Here is a 24,345-nt window from a genome sequence, read left to right on the forward strand (position 1 = left end):
TGAAGTTACAGACACGAAGTCATGTCTGACTTTTTATATGGATGGGTGCTTGCATAGGAAGAGCTTTTACCCATTTAGTCATTTCCTAGCTCCACTTAGGCATCTTAGGTACTTGTGACCTTCCAACCCAAGTCTGCTCTCCATATTCCAGGCCCACTGTGGTAAGAACTGTTAAGACACAGAACTCAGCAAGGGCTAGGAGCCAGGGCTTTGTCTGTGGTGACTGGGACTCCCTGGCCCTTTGGCCACAACAAGAGACAGTAAAGATAACCAGAGGGGCCTGGAAAACCTCCCTGGCTGGAGGCAGGTGACTGAGAGTCTGGATCCACCAGTACACTTCCCCTACCTGGTCTATCATCCCTGTCTGCTCTGAAATTAAATGTCCCTAGTCAAGGGATCAGAACTGCCCTGAGACTCTGACTCCTAACTATATAGTCCTGTAGTGCCTCTGTACAGGGAAGTGGATGTGACAGCCTGGATCAGTCACTTTCCTTGTCATTCTAACAGACACATTAGACAAATGTATGGGAGAAAAGGCTTGTTTGGCTCATGGCGTCAGAGGACGCTGCCCACGATGGAAAGGAAGGCATGGTGTGTAGGGGGAAGTTCCTTGGTCTCGCCCCGAACAAGCCCCTCCCACCTGAGGTCCTGCAGCCACTTATAAAATAATCACCCAGAGGCTCATATTAATTACCAGCTGTATGGCCCAGGCTTCTTGCTGGCTAGCTCTTACAACTTAATTCAACCCATTCTTATTAATCTATGTTTCACCATATGGCTTCGTGGCATTACCTGCTCTCTCACATCTTGCTTCTCCTGGTGGTGGCTCACAGAGTCTGCCCTGACTCCTCTTTCTTCTCTCTATATCTCTCTTGGATTTCCTCTCTGGCTTCATTCTGCCCTGCCATAAGCCAATGCAGCTTTATTTATTAGCCAATGGGAGCAATACATATTCACAGCATACAGAAAGACATCCCACAGCACATGGTGGAATAGTTCTGTACTCATGGGAGCTTGTGGGAGAGATATTCACATCATGACTGGGTCAGGAAGCAGAGAGAACTAGCCAGGAAATAAGAGTCGAATGTGATCTTCAAGGTGTACCACCAGCAACCTACTTCTACCAAATAGGGCCTGTGTCCCAAAGGTTCCATGACCTCTCAAAATAGGGCTACCAGCTGGGGACCAAGTGTTCCAGCACAGGAGGCTATAGGGGACATGTCATACAGAAGTCATCAGACTTCTGTTTCTACTCTGGCCCAGGCTTCTTGGACGGCACCTGCTCTTGGTTCAGCATTGCTTTTACTCGTTTATCTGCATAGTTAAAAATAGATTCTTGCTACTCTCCAATGTAAAGAAACCCAAACTGCGTGGGAGCTAGCACTGAGGAGCACTGTGATTTTTGCCGCAGGGCACTCTGGTGGCTTGTCTCGTAGGCTGCACCCTGCTCCAACTCCCTCAGTGATCCAGAATCTAGAGCACTTCAGGTCCATCCCCCAGCTCTACACTGTAGGCCACACGATCTGGTGCGGCCAGTGGGGACCTGTCCTGAGCCCTAACGATGAACTGCCTCCACGTTCTTGTTCATTTGCTCCAGTTTCTCTGGTCCTCATGTGATGCCAGATACTGTGGTCAAAGTAGAGAACCAAGAGGCAGAAGCCAGAGTCTGGATTCTGTTGTTGGAGGCCAGCAGACAGGGAGCACTGTGGCTTCTCTGAAAAGCAGGCAAGGTGACTCCTATCCATCCTGCTTTGTGGAGTGGCCCTTTAATAACCAGGGATAATGGCATCAGAACATTTTTAAAGTGTGATGTCAGGAAATAACAGCTCATTAAGCCTTAGTGGAAGTTAAATAATCTTAGGACAAGGGTCACGGGATTCAAAACACTGGAGTTAGAGTCCCATCTAACAACTGCTCACTGTGTGGCCGCCCTTTGCTGAGACTGTTTGTCCTCTAGAGTGCTGTGAAGCCAAGAGTCATGGAGTCCGAGGTTTTCAGCTGTCCTGCCATTATAGTTCTGATGCTAACCCAGTGGAGCATGCGTCCTCTGTACTGGTTAAGTTTCCTTACCTGTTGGCAGGTGAAGGGACTTTTAGACCTGCCTAACGTCTTACCCGACAGCAGGGGTTTTGGGGGGTCCTTTTTGGAGTTCCCATGTATTCATCTGCTCTTCCAAGTGCAGTTTACAGTGACTCCAACTGAACCCCAATAGAATAGCCATTTCTTCACAGTTCTATCAGATCACCTGTACTTCGTTGTTCCCAGATATCTTTGGAAATCCAGCTCCGGCTTCCTGCATGTCATTTCCCCACTTCTAGATCCTTTCAAGCCTTCTGACAAAGGGAGCCAGAATCTGAAGAAAGAGAGAACCAAATGTCAGCAGCTTTGGGAATATGTTTAATAATGGCTGTGCATTTAGTCCCGTGCCTGGCTCAGGCAGACCCATGCCCTATCGTATATCTTTCAAGAGGCTTTTATTCTGTCCAGCTTCAGATAACGAATACTACACTGTAGCATGTTGCTTTGCTCCAAGGAGCCTAAAGTGACTTAGCAGATCTTGGAATCTTTCTCCGGCCTCAGTCTAGAAGAACAAGGAGGATCTGGACAGAGGAGGGGGCAGGGTGGCAGTGACTGCCCCCTGACGACAAGTTGCTCTGTCTGAGTCAGAGTGGGCTTTGGGGCCGGATGTCAGGTGCTCTGTCCATCTTCCAGTCTCTCCTGAATTCACCCCGCCTTACTGGATCCTGCAAGGCAGTGGCTTGTCCCCTCCTGAGGACCAAAGATGTTAGCACCTGGTTGGCTTAGTGTTGGAGCTGGCTGTGGCTCCAGGACCTTCTGGCTCATCTTGCCAGAGGTGCCGGGAATGCCAGGGCTGGGGATGCCAGGGAACAGCTTGGTGCTGGCCATTGCTGCTGCAGAATGGGGGTCAGTTGCTGGCCCAGCCAGTGGAGACTTCCTGACTACATGTTTTCACTGAAGGAAATGAAGCATGCTGGTAATCTTAAGTCTGCTCCTCCAGTTCACCCTCCACCTGTCCCCTGGACATTGTGTGGGGCTTTCTGCAGACAGGTGACATACAGTAACTTTATACTATCCCATGCCCAGGTCATCACAGCCCCTGATCAACCCCTGATTGACTAGGTCTGTCCTGGGGTAGCAGCAGCAGCAGGGAAGGAATCAAATAGGAGAATACAGTCAACTATATACTCCTTTGTCCTGTGTGGTCCCTATAGCTCCTTTTATGAACTGGAGCTGTCACCTAGGTACATGGGCTCTGAGTTCCAGCAACTTCTCTCTTCTCGCCTGAGACCTAGGGATCATTGTGGAGCCACTGGCAGCTGTGGCTTCCACTAAGCCGTGTTCACAAAACAGGAATGATGAGCCTCATTCACTCGGCACACTCTGTGCTAGGAGCAGGCACCTTTCAACACACCCAGTGGGGATCATCCAGTTTAAATCTTAAATAACCCCACGAGTGGATGTGTATCCCAGCCTCAGTTTACAGATGAGGGTGAAGCTGTGATCCAGACAGGTTCAGGCAACCTCCCAAGTGTCCCCGTACCAGCCATAGCAACACTTTCTGGAGCTGTTAGAATTGTAAGCTCTCCCAGAGCAGACCCACTGGATTTAAAAGCGTTAAAGGTGAGGCCAGTAATCATCTCTGTAGGGGGTTCTCACAGCCACTTGATGACCAGCCCATGACACTGAATTGCCACTTATCATCACTTATCATTGCCCTTCATGGGAATCCACTGGCTCCCTTATTCACTGATCTGAGCCTACACTATTCTCTAGCTCACTTAGGGAACAGGCTGTCCTCTGGTTCTACTCATTGCCCTTAGCCTTGGCAGTTTCTTGAAGCTTGTGTTCATCCCAGAGTCCAGGCTGTTCCTATGGTTGGCTTCTTAAAACTATGTACACATTTTTCCTGGCTTTGTCTTACATCAGTTTTCTCCTTAATTGTGAATGGCATTGTACGAAATACTGGGGAGGCATGAACTAAGCCTACCCACACATGTTTCATTTGGCCTTATGGAGGCTAACTTTTAAAAATCAACAGGTATATGATCAGAAGATTAAAGCATGGGCCATTGCCCACCTTGTAGAGAAAGGGCACATTTTGCCAGTCACCCTGCTTACCAAAGGTGGGTGGCATCACCTCCCCCTTCTCACTGTACTCATGTCACCCTTGGAAATGCTTGTCTGATCCTTAGGATTAACAGTATCTAATCTAGTCCTTCCTATTTCAGTAGATAGGAATCCAAGGCCAGAGAGAAGAAAGGTAGGCAGGTTCAAGGACATACTTGGAGTCAGGGGCCAAGCCAGGACTAGAAATGAGACCCTGGCCCAATATGGACGTTGAAGGTGGGGATCTCTGTGCCACTGAACCCCCTAAAACAGCCCAAGTAGAAGCTTTCTTCAAGATCTTGTTATGAGTCTAACTAAAGAAAGGTTCTCTCAAGGTCCTAGAGATGGGCTGTGGTTGCTGTGATTTGTACACAGGGTCAAAGCTTTGTGTCCAATTAGAGTGGGGAGGTACTTAATGGAGAGCTCAGAACAGTTCATCGTGGGGTCTAAAAGGAACCTTGGCTGGGAAGTGCTCCAGGCAGGGGCTGTCATCATTGGCCACTTATACCAATGACCTTGGAACAGTGCTGGCTCTCATGTCTCAATCAAAATACAAAATATGGATTCCTAAGGCTGGAGTCCAGGTTCTCCTAGCTTCTAACTCTGTGGCCTTGAGTTAGCTAGTTATTTTCTATGGATGGCATTTTCCACCCCATTCAAAAGATTTGTGTGAGGGTCAAATGAAGAAACATTAACAGCCTTTAGCACAGGGGCTGCTCCGTGAAGGATGGCTGCCATTCTGGTAGTGATGGTGATGGCTGTTCAGGGTTGCTGAATGCTTGCCTCTTACATGAAGCCCCTAAAGCAGATACAGTTGGCAAGATAAAATTAAGTTCAAAGAGAGCAAAGAGCCCTGGCTGTCTGAGGTGATGCTCAAGGACTGAGGGAGAGAGGGTGTGATAGACTCGAAGAAGAGGGACTCAAGGGAAAGATCACTTAGGCTCTCAGAGTCTCAGTTATCTCCTCAGGGTTATTTGTCCACCCATCCATTTGTGTGTGTATTCAACAAATGGAATTTTTATGCGATTGATTAAAACTAAGACATGGTCCTACCCCCCCCCAACATGCGTGTGTGTGTGTGTGTGTGTGTGTGTGTGTGTGTGTGTGTGTGTATGTATGTGTGTGTGGTGTAGTGCACATGCATTCTTTTGTGTTTGAGATGGTCTCATTCTGTAGTCCAGTCTAACCTGGAACTTACCCTGCAACCCAGGCTGGCTTCAGACTCAGGGCAATTCTCCTGTTCAGTCTTCCAAGTGCTGGGATTATAGATGTGTGCTGCCATGTCTGGTGGTCCTTGTCTTTGAGAAGCATATGCTTTTAATAGAGATTTGGGGGCTTGGTAAGGAGACCATCAGTCTTGGGAATTATGAAAAGCTTAGGAGGAAGGCAAGAGAAGTCTTCCAGAAGGGAGCTGCTGGGGGAAAATGTGAGACTCAGAACTGAGCCTAGTGTGGTGATGTACGCCTGTGATCCCAGCCATCAGGAGACGGAGGCGGGAGAATCAGGTGCTCAAGGCCAGCTCTGGCTACATAGTAAGTTCAAAACCAGCCTGGGCTCCCACAGAACACTGGGGGAAAAGAGACTCAACTTTGGAGTCAGACTTCACTTACTGAGACCTGCAGTGTGGGAAGAAGAGAGCCAAGGGCATGCCCCAAAAGGCTGTGAGCTTCACACCCCCCCTCCCATTTTAACACACATCAAAGCCACAGCTTTCTTTTACACAGAATCAGAGCCTTCCTCAGAAGCCTTCCTCAGAAGATTGTCTTAGGTCAGTGGGGAGAGGGAATCCCACGATGCTCTCTCTCATGGGGAGGGGAGAGTGGCACACACAGAGGTGGTGACCCCATCATATTTAACAGCCGCCATCTTGACCTCCTTGGAAATGCAGCAGGGGTGCCTAGGTGTGGGCTGAGCAGGTAAGCAGAGAGGGAGAAGGTGGTGGTTCCAGGCAGAGGAAAGTGCAAAGGCCACCAGGTCTGTCATGGTCTCAAGGGGACACAGTAAAGGCCAGTACACTTGGCCAGCATTCGAGAAGGGGTTAAGTCCAAGAGAGAATTCACGGAGCAGGTGGGAGTCAACTTACCATCTCTGCTAATGAACTTGGACTTTGTCAGTGGGTTTCCTATGACTCCAGCTTCATCTCTGTCCTCATGGATCTGGCTTTGTGAGGTGGGGCTTAGTCTAGCTTGGGCATGGAAGAGGCTCCTTTGTCCCCGTGGTGGCTCTTCTAGCTCCTCTCTGTACCATCCCCCCAGCAGTTGGCTAAGGGTTCCCCTCATCCATCCAGGCATCTACCAGGGATTTATCAAACACCCACTCAGTACAAGGCATGGCGGCGCTCAGAACTGGTGTGAAGGTAGAGGAGCCTGGCACTGCCAGCAGAGAACTTTCTTTTTACGGGGGAGACAGACAACAAACAAGGACGTGAAAGAGAGTCAGGAACCGAATGGAGCTTTGAGGAAAACAGCAGATATGAGAAGCGGGGGTAACAGAAGTGACAGTGTTTGCAGACAGGGCGGCGTGGAGACAGTGCTCAGAGAGGTGCCATCTGAACAGACACCCAAGTGGGAAGAGATGTGAGCTGACTGACTGCTCAGTGGCTCAGTGTGTGGACAGTAGCTGGTGCTCAGCCCTGGGGTGGAAAGGAGTCTGTAGTGTGTGAGGAGCAGCAGGCAGGCCAGGGCCAAATGGCCCCCCCCCCGGGGGGGGCTGCAGAGGCTGCAGTACCTAAGGTTTTGTAGAGGATACAGGAGTTTGGGCGTGTGTTTAGGGCCTCAGCAGCCCAAGGCTTGTTAAACGTGCTTCCGACCTTCCTATGTCTTTTCAGCACCAGCTTTACTTCACTTCCTATGATGACTGTCTCCACCCTTCAGGATCTGAGCCATTCCCCGGGAAAATGGTCTTTGAAATCAGTCTTTCTTCTCCCCCTACCTTTCAGAGAAGAGGCCTGATGAGCAAGTTCATGCTAAGATGTTTACTTAAGTAGACACCTTAATTGGGGAGTTTGGAAGTGATTAAAAAAAAGGTTGATGTCACCTCATAGGCTCTTAGTCCAAGGCTGGCTTATTTGAATGTCTTTAAACCACTTAATGGGATTGCTCTACTTTTTCTTATTATTCCATCAGATGTTTTCTCTATATGTTTATAATTTGGTGAAGCACACACAGTCACGGCATTTACCATCTTACCCACGTGCGGGGCACTACAGCACCAAGCTCACTCGTATTCCTCTGCAGTCGTCACTGACAGCTTTCCCTGGAACCTTCTTCATCTTGCAGAACAGAAACATTACAGCCGGACACCACACGTCTCTCACTTCTGCCCAGCCTCTGGCAGCCACTGTCCTACTGTTTGTCTTTATAATATTGATTGCTCCAATTACCCAGACTGCCGGACTGGTGCAGTATTTGGTGTTTGTGACCGTCTTAGTTTACAGATCACAATGTACTCAAAATCCCTTTGTGGTGTGGCATGTATTGAGGTTTCCTTTCTGATTTTAGTTTTTTTTGCTTTTGATGGTACTGGAGATTGAACTCAGGGCATTCTCCATGCGAGGTAAGCCCTCTAATATTGAGCCACACCCCTAGACAGGATTCCCTTCCTTTTTAAAGCTGAATAATATTCCATTGTATTGTGCATTAACAGGCCCTTGGTAGGCTTTCATATTTTAGCTATCGTGAATGCTGTCGTGCTGCTAGAATGAACATGGAAGCATAGATGTCTCATTCAGAACCTGCTTTCAGTTATTTTGAGTGCACGCCTAGAAATGAATCACTGCATTAGACATAGCTCTATTTTTAGTTTTCTGAGGACCCACTATACTGCCCCCCACGGCAGCCATACCATCTTTCCTCCTCACCAGCAGCACACACAGCTTTCTTTCCAATCTCCTCACTGCCTGCTGCCTTCTGCGTGACAGGGTAACTCATTGCAGCTTATTTTGCTAGTGCTGAGGATGAAACCCAAGACCTTGCTCATGCTGTTTGAGTTCTCCACCCCTGAGCCGCACTCCCAGCCCCTGTATATTTTGACTAGCATTTTGATTTAGGGCCTAAATAATTATGTCAGGGTTTTCTTGATGTCTTTTGTAACATTTTTTTAATGAGGATAAGTGTATAGAATTGCTATATCCTCTTGATAAAGTGGACATTGTGAAGTGACCCTATTTCCTCCTGACATTATTTGCTCTGAAGAATGTGCCGCTGTTAGCATGGCTGCTGAGCTTTCATCCCATTGGCACCAACACGGCATAGTTTCTCCGTCCCTTCATTGTACCCTATTAAAACATTAAAATGCATCTCAGACATGGAAGCATTTGGTTGTTTCTAAAAGTCCAATATGACAGCCTCTGCCTTTTTACAGAGCTGTTTCAACCATTCATGTTTAATGTAATTGTTGACACAATTAGGTTGAAGCCAATTATCTTGATATTTGTTTCTTTGTCACTTCACTTCTCCTTTTTTGGCCCTTTGGGGAGACTGTCTGCCCAGTGGCACCACCTACAATACATTGATTTTCATAAGGTGGTCATTTTAGGGTTCACCATTGTCTTAGGGTTTCTATTGTTGTGATAAAACACCGTGACCAAAAGTAACTTAGGGATGCAAGTTTATTTTTGTTATAGCTTTCAGGTCACACTCCATCACTGAGGGAAGTCAGGGTTGGAACTCAAGGCAGGAACTGGAAGCAGAGCCACAGAGGAAAACATTTTAGTGGCTTCCACAGACTGGTTTTTTTTTATTATTATTATTATTCCCCAAGACCATCTGCCCAGTGGCACCACCTACAATGGGCAGGCCTTTCCTACAGCAATTACTAATCAAGAAAATGTTCCCCTGGCTTGCCTACAGGCCAGTTTTACAGAGGCATTTTCTCTACTGTGGTTCCCTCTTTTCAGATAATTCCCACTGTGTCAAGTTGGCAAAACAAACAAAAAACAAGGACAAGTGATCGCTGTCAAATTGACACACAAATACACGGACATTCTGCTACAACCTTTCCTTTCTTGTTTGTTTCCAAGGTCATATATTAATATTACTATCACAATATAAAATAGTTTGACTTTTAAAAGTCCACAGCCTTTTAAATTTCAATGCTTAAAAGCCTTAAAAGTATAAAGTTGTCTTAAAACATTCAAAGTCCAAAAGTTCAAAGCCTCTCTAAAATATCCAAAGTCTCCTAAATATCCAGTCTCTAAAACATCCAAAGTTTCCCTAAAACTCCAAAGACTCTAAAAATTCAAAGCCTGTCTACAATTCCAAGTCTCTTGACCCCTATAAAAATCAAGAAGTTACATACTCTCTTACTCCAAGAGGGAATAATCAGGGCACAGTCACAATCAAACCAAAGCAAAGCCAAAATCTACTAGTGCAAAACTCGCCATCTGGCTCCTGGGACCTGCTCACAATGTTTCAGGCTCCGAAGGGCTCAGACAGTTCCTCTTCTCCAGCTCTGCCATCCCTAGCACACACAGCTTGTCTCATGGGCTCAGGACAGTTCCACTCCACACTCGTTGCTGTCTTTGCTGATTGTCCCGTGGCACTGACATCTTCAAAATGCTGGGTCTCCATTGCAAATGGGCTGCTCCTTTGCCGGTAGCCTCTACTGGGCTGGGGGTTCCAACCCTGCTACAGTCTCTCTCCATGACCCCTTCAATCATGAGCCTTCAATTGATATCGAGGCTGCTTCTTCACCAATGGCCTCTCACAGTGCCAAGTCTCAGCTGCTCTACATGACCCATGCATGTCTTCAAAATCATTACTACTTGAGAGACTCTTACATATGACCAAGTTCAACTACATCTGTGAAGCTCAGCCTTGGTCCCCTACAGGCCACAGCTTCTGTGTGCTAAACCTGAGGAAATAAGATTTCAGATTTCACCTCAATGATGCCGGTCTCTTCTTCTTCTTCTTCTTCTTTTTTTTTTTTGGTTTTTCGAGACAGGGTTTCTCTGTGTAGCTTTGCGCCTTTCCTGGAACTCACTTGGTAGCCCAGCCTGGCCTCGAACTCACAAAGATCCGCCTGCCTCTGCCTCCCGAGTGCTGGGATTAAAGGCGTGCGCCACCACCGCCCGGCGCCGGTCTCTTCTTAATGGCCACCATCTTCTCAGCTCCAGCTGACCAGCATCAATTGTTGCCTGTAAAACAAAAGTTTCAATTCAGTGGTGCTGGCCTCTTGTTAATCACTGCTGAGTGTTCAGCCACAGCTGACCAGAATCACATGAATGAGAGATGGAGGGTTGGCTCAGTGGTTAAGAGCACTTGTTGCTCTTGTAGAGGACCTGGGTTCAATTCCCAGCACCTGCATGGTAGCTCATGATCATCTGTAACATCAGTTACTGGGGATCAGATATGGTAGTCTGACCTCCAAGGGCACCAGGCATGCATGTGGAACACAGACATACATGCAGGCAAAATACATGCATGAAATAAGTAAATCTAAAAAATAAATATAAAAAGTCATGTGAACAGTCCCAGAAGAGTCTTTGAAGAACTCTCAAACTTCCCTCTGAAAGTCCACAAGCCTTGCCTCTCTTATCTGCATGACTCTCGACATTATCTTCCAAATCCACACAGAATAGCCTGATGAGTTCTGAGTACTCAATGGTTTTCAAAGTCCAAAGTTCAATCTTGCCCAAAATACATGGTCAAGTCTATAATGATCTGGTCCAATTTTTGCCTTAGGTTTCTATTGCTATGATAAAACATCATGACCAAAAGCAACTTGGAGAGAAAAGAACTGATTTTAGCTTAACACTTTCATATCATAGTCACTGAAGAATGTCAGGGCAGGAACGAGTCAGAGGTTCTTGTGGGGTCCTGCTTACTGGCTTGCTCCTTGGGATTTGCTCTGCCTGCTTTCTTATAGAATGCAAGACCATGTGCCCAGAGGTGGCATCACCCACAATGGGTTGGGCCCTCTCACATCATCACTAATTAAGAAAATGTCCCTTCTGCTTACCTATAGCTGGATTTTATAGTGGAATTTTCTCGGTTGTGGGCCACTCTTCCCAGATGACTCTAGTTTGTATCAAGTTGATCAAAAAAGCCAAACAGGACATCAATGTATACTGCAAACTTATTGTAGTGTGCCTTCAGGTAGTACTGTAACATGTGTGGCAGGTTTTGCTCTTACTGTAGATGGTTTTGGGTAGTGTTTTTCTGCTTCTTTGAGAGTCTGATCTTTTTTTTTTTTTCTTTCTTTCTTTTTTCTGAGACAGGGTTTCTCTGTGTAGCTTTGCGCCTTACCTGGAACTCGCTTTGGAGACCAGGCTGGCCTCGAACTCACAGAGATCCGCCTGCCTCTGCCTCCCGAGTTCTGGGATTAAAGGCTTGCGCCGCCGCCACCGCCACCGACACCACCACCTGGCGAGTCTGATCATTTTTGACTGGAGCCAAACACTATGGTCTTTCGCTGTTGTTGTTGAGGGCTGGATACTTTTAGATATTTTGTATTGGGGGGGGGGTGTTAAGCAATGAAACATTTTGAGTATTCATGAATTATGAGCTTTCCAAATTGGCTAGGAGGGGCAAGAAGCTTTCCAGGCCCTGAGAGCACTGCAGGTTAGGCACCCTGTCCCTGCAGGGCTTCTTCTCCTGGTTTTATGTGGTTTATTTACATTCTTTGTGTGGTCAGCCTTGGCAGAATCCTTGGGACACTCAACAGAACTGCACATGCCCTGGAAACTGTTCTCCCCCGGGACTTTGCCTTGGGAAGTCCTGCCTGGCTGGCATCAGGTCCTCACCTCCATCTCTCTCAGCAACAGGGGTCCATCAGCTCTGCCTGGTGTGAACTGTCTCTGTTGTGCCTGGATACCTCCTCCAGGCCACATGCTGGGACAGCTCCTTTCTCAGATGTGGTCTTTTCCATTGTCTGGTGTTCAGGATCATGAGAACTGTTAATTGTCTTTCTGAGACATCGTCTCACTCTGTATCCCTGGCCAGTCTGGGACTTTATGTAGATCAGACTGGCCGCCTCTGCCTCCAGAGTGCTGGGATTAAAGGTGTGCGCCACCACACTTGGTTTTAAACCTTTTGTTTCTTATGTTTCATTTGGCTTTTAAAATAGTTATTGAAATTGACTGGGAATGCTTTTTTTTCAAAAAATCTAGTTTGTGTTGGCAATTACCCAACAACAGACTTTATTATTCTCTAGCTCGTGCCAGCATTGTCAAGAAATAGTCTTATCAGATTCTTTGATGAAAGAAGCCAATTGCTTCTGCTAAGAGTCCAGGTGGAAATATATTTATTCGGGGCAAATAAGCTTGTTATGATGAGGTGGAAAGTGTCTGAAGGAATCCATGAAACCAGGTGACAGTCTAAGTGTGTGTGGCTGTGAGCTGGCCAGCCACTTGCAACTTCTTTCTGTATTATCACATGACCTGTAGTTCTTTTGAAGACATCACTGAGGGCCAGAAAAATGATTTATCCTCTGAGACCTCTGCAGGTGCACCATAGCAAGCACACTCCCTTCCCAACACACACAGACACACACAGACAGACAGACAGACAGACACAGAGAGGCACACACACACAGAGACACACACACACAGACACACACACACACACACACACACACACAGACACACACACACACACACACACACACACACACATTAGTTGGCCAGGTACCGTGGTGTACCTTTAGTCCCAGCACTCAGGAGGCAGATCTCTGTGAATTTAAGGGTAGCTTAAAGGAGTTCCAGGCCAGTCAGGGTTACATAGTCAGATCTTGTCTCAAAATAGAAACCAAAAATCAAAACAAAAGCCCAAAACCCAAAGAAAATGAAATCCAAGCTATCAGTGTAATGCCCAAATGATAGGGCCTGAAGGGTGTGAGGAACCAGCCCTTGGGATTAGCTGGCAGTGAGTGTGCTACCGGAGTGTAAGAGATGGTTGGGAAAATGTCTAATAGATGCACTCAAGTCTACACTTGAAGTCACTTGTCTACAAGGCTGGAGTTACGAGTCTTAGCCAAAGATAGCTGCATGTTTAACAGATTTTCTTCCCGTGAAACTTCCCTGTGATAAGGCACTCTGATAGGACTACCTGAGTGCTGTGAACCCTCCAAAGGGACTGAGAACATCACCAGTCTCCCTTTTGATGATGCTCAACTTTCTTTCAGACACCTTGCTACCTTCTCAAGGGAGTGTCTGTTGTCTGGTCTCAGGATCTGCCTCCATTCTCCGTGGACCAGGCAGAGCTCATGGATCTCAGTTAGCAGAAGGGATGAGGGTGGAGGTCTCATTGATGAAGGACCATGCTGATCCACTGAAGTGTCAGGGCGGTGCCTTCAACACGTCATTGTGTCCAGTGTGCCGAGGGAACCAGAGGCATATGAAATCGGTTTTGCTGTGGAATAATCCTTCTGTACAGTCTGAAGGGGTTCCCTCTTGGAGAAGTGACCCCTACAGTCAAGGCTACTAGCTTTAGACCAGCAGGTGCCTTGGGGTTTCAGAACAGAAGCAGCTGAAACTCAGGTGCCTGAGGTTTTCCAACAGTGGCCCCTTCCTACAGAGATCAGTCCCCCAGAACTCAGGGAGTTCAGAGAATGGTGGGAAGTGGGATGGGGGATGGAGCAAATGCTTGGGAAACAGGCCATGTAGGGGTGTGTATGTGTGTGTGTGTGTGCGTGTCAAATACTTGTCACACAGCACACAAAGGGCAGCCAGAGACTTTGTGCCCAGCGCTGCTGAAGGGCCCAGGGAACATCCAAAAACAGCACCATGGTGTGGAATCAGGTGGCTAGAACTGGTTATCTCATGGTACCCATGTCATACGTGAGAATTTCCTGTAATTGCTGGCACATCCAGAGTCTTTTAGTCACCCTAGTGGCCCCAGAGAAGAGACAGAATACATTGTCCTTATGAAGAAGGGGAAGGGGGGTAGGAATGAGAAACAGTTTTGGTGTAGTGACATAAAAGTGAGGAGGTCCTCAAGCGCAGGATCCACAGGTGTCATGTTTGTGCAAGTAGAAATCAGACACAGACAAAGGGTAGACCCCTTTGCTGATGGCCCTACTTGAGAGGACCAGAGTCAGGAGCCCAGCCTAGACCCCACAGGGACGATGAGAAGCCAGGTGATCAGCAAGCTCCTCCCAGTCATAGGGAGAGAGAAGGGAAAAGAGAGGAAGAGAAGAGGGAGAGGGAGGGGGGGGAGGGGAGGCAGAGAGAGAGAAGAGCAGAAGAGAGAGAGAGAGAGAGAGGATCCTGTTGCCTTAGGGAGGGGAGACGGAGTAGGAGGAGATGCTAGCCCGGGGAAGTCTACTTTATAAGCCCATTGAAGAGGAAGAGCCAGGAGCCAAGCATCCAATTAACCTGACATCGTTCACAGCCCAAATATCTGAGGATATAAGAAGAGAATTTAATATGTGGAGGCTTGGGAGAAAAGTGACTAAGAATGGAAAACAGCCCCAGTTTATTTAAAAAATAGGTCAGGCCCAACAAATCCAGGCGATGCTTTCTCGGTGGTTACTGATCCAGGAGGCAGAGGGAGCGCTGTGTGGGAGCAGCGTGGTTTTGATCTGAGGCAGGCGTTGCTGTTGTACCACAAAGAGACAGCCAGGGGCTGACAGGAAGCGCTGGGACACAGTGCACAGCACACGACTGCCTTCCAGATATACCACAAGGGGTTCTAGTAGTGGCTGTGAGTCAGTCAGGGATCAGTCCAGGCCACAGAGCCCAAGAGTGATGGAATCTGCCCAATCTCCAGTCACCTCCTGCAGAGCTAATGTGCCTTCTAGAACCTTCAGTTGTCTCTCTCCCAGGGTCTGTGGCTGCTCTGGCCTTTGGTCAATGCTAGTAACAACCAGGTAGTGTCTAGTTTCTGTGTTGAGGGCCATGTAAGAGTTCAGGGGCTCAGAGGGGCTGAGGAAGGCATGTAGTCATACTCTACATTCATGAGCATCATCCCCTGGGAGCTTGATGTGACTGACAATTGTGGTGCTCCCTTCATGAGTTCTGCTTCTGGGCATCAGAGCTTCAGACCTGCCTGTGAGGGTCCACAGTGCTGGTAACTAGAAACTAATCTAAATGACAGCCCAGGTTAGCTCTCTCAGAATCATGCTACCTTGCCTCTTGGGAAAGAGCAACCCAGACAGGAATTCAGGGCCAATGGGCAATCCTACCATCTTTCTCAGAGATTGACAGTTCATTTTTAGCAAATCAAAGCCTTAAAAGCACCACAAAGAACTCTTCTGAGTTCATGTGCCCAGTTATGCTTGATCACAGATTTTTTTTTTCCCTGAGAGTTGCTCTTCCATGACATGCTGGGTCGGGAGGTGCCCATAGGGACCAGCAGCTCTTAAACTGGACAGGATGTCAGAGTTCCCTGGGAACATTCTGAGCATAGACCACTGGGTCCCACTGTAGATTCTGAGGCACTAGTATCTGGTGTTGTGGAGGCTGATGCTGGTGGTACAGGACCTATACTCTGAGGACCACTGCCCTTTGTCCCATCTCCTCCTGATACTACCTTGTTCAGTGCGATGAACTGAGTGTGGTGTGACCAGATGTGAGAGGAGGGCTTCTGGGAAGGTAGCTAGGAGGGTGTGTGACTCCATGGTCACAAAACAGCACGTGAAGAAGCGTGGCAGGCAGCAGGGGAGGGCCATGCTCCTACCTTCAGGGCTAAGGAAGAGCATCTGGGGGTGGCTGTGCCTAGGCATCCCGTTTAGTGGGAGCGCAAGGGAGGCGGCTGGTGAACGATCTTGAGCAACTCAGGGAGCCAGTGACGGAGTGTGAGGAGACCACCATAACATTCAGGGCTTGTGGTGCCTAGACATTGCCACCCTCGCCACTGCCAGTTCTGGCAGTGAGTGAGACCCACCTACTGAAACGCTGCTTCCCCCCGGACTCACAGACCACAAGGCTTCTCTACCGGCATCCAGGAATTCATCCTGCAGCCCAGCTGTCAGAAATCATGCGTGCGGGAGAGCAGATGTGAGGATGCACTCTGGCCACTGGGGTTGAACACAGGCTTGAAAGCTCCCTCTTTAGGAAGTTGGAGTGGTCCATCAAAAGCCCGTTGTGTGGAACTCTGGTACCCACAGATGTTGCTAGCACAGCTAACTGCCTATGCCATTGTCCACAACACAGCTACAGCTTAGGTCTTGGACGTGTGCATGGAATGGCAAAGGGTGAGAGGGTGTCTATGGGTGATTCCGGTGGCAGGGCCCGGTGAGAGGATGGCCAGGGTGAGACAAAGCAACTGGGAGAGGAGACAGGAAGGAGGCCAGGGCACCCCGCTCTCCTGTGGGGTCTTGTCTTCCACACTCTACCGCCTTCCTTCCGTGACAACCCCAGGACATATAGGAATGTGATGTTAGAAGCTTTCTTGGCATTTGGAGAACAGAGCAGGACCCAGCTCCTGCAGTGGGCATCTGTCTTCTGGGATTGTTTAAAGTCTTGGTCTGGTACCAGGAGGAGTCATTTATAGCCCAAAGTGCTCAGGTAGGCTTTGACAGCCGGATGTAGAAAAGACCGGCTGTTCTCTGTCCTGCAGACTACCTTCCTCTTCCTGTGCCCACTTAAGGCTGCTCTTTGTCCTGTCTCCATGCCTTTCCTGCTCTTCATGGCTTCAGTTTCAGGTCACCCTAGAAAGATCCCTGTCCTCATGTGGGCTTTAGTTTCTCTGTCTATAACCTGAAATCTGCTCCAGATTCTCTTTAAATCCTGAAACCTCAGAGAAGTGGCTACCGGGCTCCTCTGAAGCATGCTCCTGAGCTGGTCTCTGCCTTTTTTGATCTGAGTGTCGGGTCTCCCTGCTGAGCTAGCCTGCCTTGGCCAGCAGAGGCAGCAGCTGGATTAGGCATGGCTGGCCTGAACCAAGCTTGCTATGGTGTCAATGCTGATGGCATGGGCTCTGGTCTTGTTACAGATACTCGTTTAATGCCTGGCTCTGTGACTTGCTAGCTCTGGACTTTTGCCAATAACTCTAGAGTTTGAGAGCTTTAGGATTTTTTTCTGTTTTGTCTGTGTGTTGCAGCACCTTGTCAAGTTGTTACTCCTTCACTGAGCAGTGTTTACAAAGTGCTTAGCAGAATGGGCCTTCAGTCAGACCTAACGACCTTCCCCAAATCACCTACTATCTCCCCGCCCCCCGATCTTTCTAGGTAGAGATAGAGTTAGGTTGAAATGTCCCTATCCTATCCCACCTGGGGAAGTCCTACCCTTCCTTGAAGGACCAGTTCAGAGTCTCTTCTCCAGAAGCCGTCTTCTCTTCTTCTTCTTCTTCTTCTTCTTCTTCTTCTTCTTCTTCTTCTTCTTCTTCTTCTTCTTCTTCTTCTTCTTCTTCTTCCTCTTCTTCTTCTCCTCCTCCTCCTCCTTCTCCTCCTTTTCCTCCTCCTTCTTGACCTTGGCAGACAGTGGGCATGATTTTAAGCACAATGGGATTATAAGCTGTGTGGAGAGACTCGCAGGAAATAGCAGCACCCCGAGAATCCTGGAGGAGGCTGAGATAAATATTGCAGGGCCCTTCGAATGCCCTGGGGCCCCAGGTATGGGCAGGACCAGATGAGGGCCACTGGGCAGAAGCACTTTCTCTGAGCATTCACTGGACAGCCATTCACGGCAGGCAGGGTCAGAACTGGAGGGTGGATTGGGTTCCAGCCCTACTGGAATACGGTGATGGAAGGCTATCCATAGAGGATTTGGGTAGGGAGGCACACTGGAGCTTAATGGCCACAGCTATGGGAGGCTAAGGTATTGCAGCTGAGGGTTAGTTGAGCTCCACACCCAGTATATCCTCAAACCCTCTTCCTGACTTCTCAGTTGGAAGACCTGCCTCTTTGAACCTCCTACCTAGTGAGGAGTCAGGCCTTCTGACCTTACAGAAGTGACTACCAGCACCGATGGCCTGTGTTCCTTGAGTGTCTCCAGAGGTCACGTGGGTAGGCAGCTGAGGCAGCTCCCTGGCCACATTCCCAGAGTGAGCCTTCAGCTGTGGCTGAACCATCTTCCTAGGGCAGTTCTCACTCCTCCATGGACCCCTCTGTCTCACGTTTCTTTCCTAGCGCATTCACAGTGCCCCGTAGCTCATCAGGTAGCCATGGAAGGCGAAGTGACACTGGATACTGCCGTTCACCCTTAGCTTTCCGGGAGCTAAGAGGGCACACCTCTCAGATCACAGGCAGAATGCAGGTCTCCTCGGCGGGGGAGGCTGGCAGTTTTTGGAGCCAGGGCTAATGTCACCTCTTAGTCTCATTTGCCTCCCCTGACTCATGCATCCCTTTGTCTCACGAGTGCTCTGGTGGCGCATGACAGATACTTGGCTGTTGGGAAGAGACTCAGGGAGCCCCATGAAACAGAGGACCTTGACCAGGCATGGTGCTTGAACAAATTAGGAATGTTCTCTCCTTTAACTGTATTTAAACAGGGTCAATATTGGTGACAACTGCATGTATAGGGGCTTCTTGAGTTTGGAGGGATGACTCTAGGCTGCCCTCTGAGCTCCTTGTCATTCTGGGTAGATGAAGGCCCTGGCCAGGCTGCAGGAAGGAAAGCTTTGCCTTAGAGTGCCCTCCTTGAAGTCAAAGCCTGGGTCACATGTCCCCAGAAGGGCAGTCTGAAGACACATCTTTCTTCTCCACTTTATCCCTGTTCCCATGTCAACCCCCTAAGTCCCCCAAGCTTACCCAGGTCCTCAAAGGGTGGTGACTGTGACTTTTCTCCTAGGCGTATGCACCATTCTTCCACTGGGGTCTCTCCTATGCAAGCTCTTACTCCACCCCATCTTTCCAATGGCTCTCAAGACACAGTCCCGGCCTCAGTTTCCCTCCAGGGTCTGGAATTACATTTCATACTCTTTTGCAATATTAGCTCTTGCTATTTGCAAAATTGGTGCCAGAAAGAATTAATTATTCATGACCTAATACCCAGTGACAATCGCTGACAATTCCGGTGCCTTCCCTGGGTCTCCTCTCTTCGTGCATCAGCACGAACAGGTTTTAATGAAGACATAACTGCAGTGTATTCTCCTGTGCATCCTCCTCAACCAGCAGCTTATTGTGCTCATCTTTGTGTTCTTAAAGACTTTCCCTACATTTTTAAGGGCTGCATAGCGTTCTACAGGAAGGTGCTCACTACAGATTATAATCACTTTTGTTTTGTGAAGCAACTAGATTGACTCTTTTTGTTTGTTTGGTTGGTTTTTTTTCCCCCAGAGCTGAGGACCGAACCCAGGGCCTTGCGCTTGCTAGGCAAGCACTCTACCACTGAGCTAAATCCCCACCCCTAGATTGTCTCTTGGTCATCATGAAATGGAGAGAGCTACATGCTTAGGGCGATAAATGGCTCTCTCCTGGTGTTAAAGAAAGCAGTTGTGGGTTAAAGGATTTGCACTTTTTGATGCGCTTAATGAATTTTTACCAAACTGCTTTCTAAAAACTCTCGACTTAATTACATTTCCACAAGACACGTACAAAAGTACTCCTCTCCCCCTCCCCCCTTCCTCCTTTTCCCTGCCCCTTCTAATCTTGCAAGTGCAGAGATTGATCATTTTGAGGGATGAGATAAGGTTTTGTTCTATTTTAAATTTATCTGAGCTCCAGTGGAGCCGAACGTTTACGCTGTGTGTTAATTTGCCATTGGTCTTTATTTGCACATGAACAGATGAAGCTTCTTTATCCCCATTAAGCTGGGGTGTGAAGTTACTGGTTTGTCAGCGCACATTAACCTCTCCTCGCCACAAATGTTAGGGTGTGCCTTTCAGTCATGTTGAAGGTGTTTATTGACTGGCACTGCCTCCATACCCGCTTGCTTGACATCTTTTCTTACATGGCTTGATGGCATTTCAAACTCCGCATATCCAAATTGAGATTCATTATTTCCCCCACCCCAGCCTGCTCTTCCCGCTGACTCGCTTATTTCTGTTAATGTCACCACTATTTTCCTACTCATCCAGCCTTGAAATGTGGACGGCATCTCGGATTCCAGCTTCTCCCTCTTTCCTCATGTTCCACCAGTTGCCAACCCTATAGGTTCTATTTCTGTGCTCTGCTGGCAGGCAGCCCCTCCGACACCCCAGGGGCTCAGATACTCATCATTTCATGACTGGACTTTGAAAATAGTCTCTTAAATTCCTCCATGGACACTCTTTTCTCCTTGCCCCCTCCTCTACTCTGTGCTCACATTCGATTCCCCAAATTGGTGTGCAAACTCCGGGGCCCTGCACACACAGGGCACGAGGGCTCTCTATTGGTTGCTGTATTTAATGCCACCCTCTTAGCCCGACCATGACCTTCTCTCAGACGAATCTTCTGCTATCTCAGCATGTTCTCCCCCAGCGAGTTCACCACCTTCCCGCCCCTATCCTTTCTGCTCCCAGAATTCCCCCTTGTCAGCCGTACCTTTCAAAACCCATTGACAAAGCTCCCTGCTCATGGCATGGCCAGCTCCGCTAGGATTTCTTGACTCCCAGCTGAAGGGAATTCACCTCTTTGTGTTCGAACCTCTTTTGTCGAGTGTGCTTTATTGCAGCTTCTGGTGAGGTTGCAGAAGGTCTAGAAAGCAGAGTCTCTGGGGGGCCCCTCCCCCCAGGACTATTTCTTCCACACAGTGCCTCGCAGCAGCAGGTGGTCAGCAGTCGTCTCTAGAATTCAAAGCAACTCTCCTGTAGCTCAATGCTTGTGAATTCAAGGCCACTGTGAGAAGAGCGCGCCTGTCAGTCTAGGGGCAGAGTCCAAGTCTACTTTGCAGAAGGCTGAGCTGGCTGATGAGTGGCCTTTGGGACAAAGCATCAGCCATGATCACTTTTTTGTCCTCATGACTTGTGGCTATTTATTCAATGCCCTTCTCTTGTCCTTGGTCAAACCATTCATCCCTTTGCCTCATGCTTTGTGTGACATGTGGAAGTTACCTCACAAGTTGACTGTGGAGGATAAAAAGCCAGAGAGTTCTAAGGAAAACAAGTCCTTGGACTGAGAGTTGAATGACAGCTGAAGGGTCCTGGGAGCCCCATGACCTTGACACACAAGTGCCTGCACCAGCTAAGAGTTTTTCTCTCCTTAATGTATTTAAATGGAATCAATACTGGGGTCAACTGTGTGCACAGCTGTCTTCAGCTCTGGAGGTGACTCTGCAGCCTGCACGGGAGTGTGCAATTGACACAGTCTATTTTTAGCCTCCCAGAGACCGTGACCAACATCCCAAGCAGAGGGTGGGTACACCTGCAGCATTATGATGAGGCAGCCCCATTTGCCAGCCAGCCTGGCCTCTCTTGGACCCAAAGGCCTGCGTTGCTAAACTGGGAAGTCTTTGCTGTTTCCTAGAGGCGGCAGCCCGGATGCACCATGAGAACAGGGCATCACCTCTTGCCCCGTGCTGCTCATTCCTGTCTAGTCTCAGACCCAGGGTGGTCTTGGGGCTGTGCCTGAGATAGGAGGGAGGGATGGCATTTCCATCTGCTCTGTCCCAGGGGTTACCTTTTCCCTTGACTGTAAGTCTGAGTTGACCTAGCTCATGGAGGAGCAAATTAAGACAAGAATAATATATATATTATCCATAAGATCCAGATGATAGTAATGATACTAGCAACAATAATGAAGCCCTTATTATATATACACCATGCTGAGGTCTAGTGCTAACTGACCTTAGTGTCTTGACTATTCTTGCAAAAAGGTTCTCTCTCGATTTCTGTGTGTGTGTTTGTGCAGTTTATGTACATATGTATGCATATATGTTTGTAGCCCAGAGGTCAATCTTGTGTTATTCCTCAGGAACCATCTACTTTGTTTTTTTGAGGTAGGATTTCTCACTGGTTACTGGGATTCACTCATTAGGCTACACTGTCTGGCCAGAAAGCCCAGGGATCCTCCTGTCTCTACCTCTCCAGTGTTAGGATTATGCCTGGATTTTATATGGGTGCTGGGGATTGGGTTCTTGCTTCCCTGACAGCCCTTCATGCACTGAGGTATCTCAAGAGCTCCGTGGGAGGTTTCATTAGGCCCTGTATTGATCGAGGAGGGAACAGAGATGTAGTGGTGTATACAAAATCCCAAGGTCACACAGCCAGGAGTCAGGACAGAATCCTGGAGCCCTGATTCCCAGCTGAAAAAGACCAGCCTTTGGAGAAACCCACTTGGCTGTTGGTCTTGGTGTTTTTTTTTTTTTTTTTTGGTTTTTCGAGACAGGGTTTCTCTGTGTAGCTTTGCGCCTTTCCTGGAACTCACTTGGTAGCCCAGGCTGGCCTCGAACTCACAGAGATCCGCCTGCCTCTGCCTCCCGAGTGCTGGGATTAAAGGCGTGCGCCACCACCGCCCGGCGGTCTTGGTGTTTTTAAAGACGTGCATCTTTCTTTGAGGCCTTTTCTGTGCCTGGCATCTTGGTGTACACATTCCAGAGACAGGCAGTCCTCTGGCATTGCTATGCTTCATTTGGGTGACTTCTGACCTCCGCACCCCCTTCCCTTAGCCTGAGGGATGAAAGGCAAGCAGCTGTGATGGCGACACAGAGCTGGGCTGGAAGGACGGAGACCCAGAGAAGCAGTAGTAGGCAGAGCTCAGGGAAGAGGTCAGTCAATATGGGGGCTTGTGGTGCTGAAGTTCAAGGCAAAGTGAGAATCAGAACCTAGGGGCTGAGACATCAGCCTTGACATAGTACAACACCTGAGACCCATATTTGAGGGTGACAAGTCTGATTGTAGCTTAGTGTGAGATGGTACATGAGAGAAGTGCATGGGCTTTGTTTCCTCGGCCCCATCTCCACCTGTGATATTTGATTTGGTTTAATGAACACTTACTACACGCCCAGCCTTTTTCTAGGCACTTTAAAAAAATACTAATTTGACTAATTTTCAGTGCAATCTTAAGTATGGACATTTTATTTTCAAGTTAGAGGTGGGTAACTAAGGCACAGAGTACAGTGGTTAATAACTTTGCCTGACATTGTCTAATTGATGTAGTAGTCATCTCTCCACTACTGTAACAGCATACCCACGGCTGGGTAATTTATAAAGGAAAAAAATTCTTTAGCTTACAGTTCTGAAGGTTCAAGGGCTTTGGTGTTATTTTCTGGTGAGAGAGAGAGAGAGATAGAGATAGAGAGAGAGAGAGAGAGAAGAGTCTTGCTCTTCAAAGACCCTCTCTTGAGAACTAATCAAATCCCCATGAGACAATGAGGTTAATTACTTTCACTGGTATGTCCCCAGTGACATGGCCACTCTACCTCGTAAAGATCCCTCTGCCTCCCACCTCACTACAATGCGGAGTAAGCCTTCAATATGTGGCCCTTCACGGATAAGCCATATATATCAAAACCAAGGCTGCTCGAGAGCCAACTCTTGGCTTCCCATTTTCCCCCACATCCTTCCCTTTGTTGAGTATTTCTTCCTGGTCCCACTAAAGGAAAATATTGTTTCCCCATTTGACAGACATGGAAACTGAGGCTCAGATCAGTTTAGACCACCTAGTTTGTAAGATCTGGAACTGAGGTCAATCTGGGTCTGGCGCGTCAGTAGCCTGCTGTCAATCCTGTGGTCAAGGAGTCATTGGCAATTAGTGCTGGGCTACAGGGGGAGCGGGGAGGAGGAAGGGGAGAAGATCGGAAATGTTTGAGGGCTAACCAGGGCTAACTTGGGTCCCTTCTCTCCCTTTAGGCGAGCAGTGCCCCCCCTCAGCCCCCTCAGCCTGTCATCCCAGCCAAGTCCGTGCAATGTGTCCACCACGTGTCCACACAGCCCAGCTGCCCAGGACGGGGCAAGATGTCCAAGCTGCTGAATCCCGAGGAGATGACATCAAGGGATTACTATTTTGACTCCTATGCTCACTTTGGGATCCACGAGGTAACGCACTCAGGTCGGGGACCAGCAGGTGGGACAGGTGTGGCCCTGCCATCTTATTCTTGTTTTCAAAGGTGGCAAAATATGCATGTCCAACTCTCTACCACCTCAAAATGAGCCCCTCTAGTGCCCCTGAACCCTGACCCTCTCTCCATCCTGTAGTTCTCTTTGGGACCGTCATGGCCAAGGCGGGGCCTGGAGCAGGTGAGTAGGTAGAAGTGGATGCTTGTGCATCCCAGCACTTGAGAGCCTGAGGGGAGGTCAGAGGACTGTTGAGAGTTTGAACCCAGCCTGGGTTGTGTAGTGGGTTCCTGGTCAGACCGAATTACAAAGTGAACTGCCGTTCAAAACAAATGAATGGCAACAAATTGGGGGTGGGGCGACCGGAGGTGCTTTGAGCTTCTGGGTGAGGCGACCGGAGGTGCTTTGAGCTTCTGGGTTACCT

The 24,345-nt window shown here is 48.4% G+C and overlaps 1 protein-coding gene across 1 annotated transcript in view; it reads left to right on the forward strand.

Moving 5' to 3' along the window:
• Positions 1–24,345, forward strand: part of Prmt8 (protein arginine methyltransferase 8) — a 91,355-nt gene that overhangs the window by 14,982 nt on the left and 52,028 nt on the right. Inside the window, exon 2 of the mRNA XM_028881532.2 lies at positions 23,718–23,903. Coding sequence (XP_028737365.1) covers positions 23,718–23,903 — 186 coding nt within the window. The remainder of the gene's footprint in view (positions 1–23,717; positions 23,904–24,345) is intronic.

The sequence above is a fragment of the Peromyscus leucopus genome, chromosome 3, assembly GCF_004664715.2.
Source record: "Peromyscus leucopus breed LL Stock chromosome 3, UCI_PerLeu_2.1, whole genome shotgun sequence".
NCBI lineage: Eukaryota > Metazoa > Chordata > Mammalia > Rodentia > Cricetidae > Peromyscus > Peromyscus leucopus.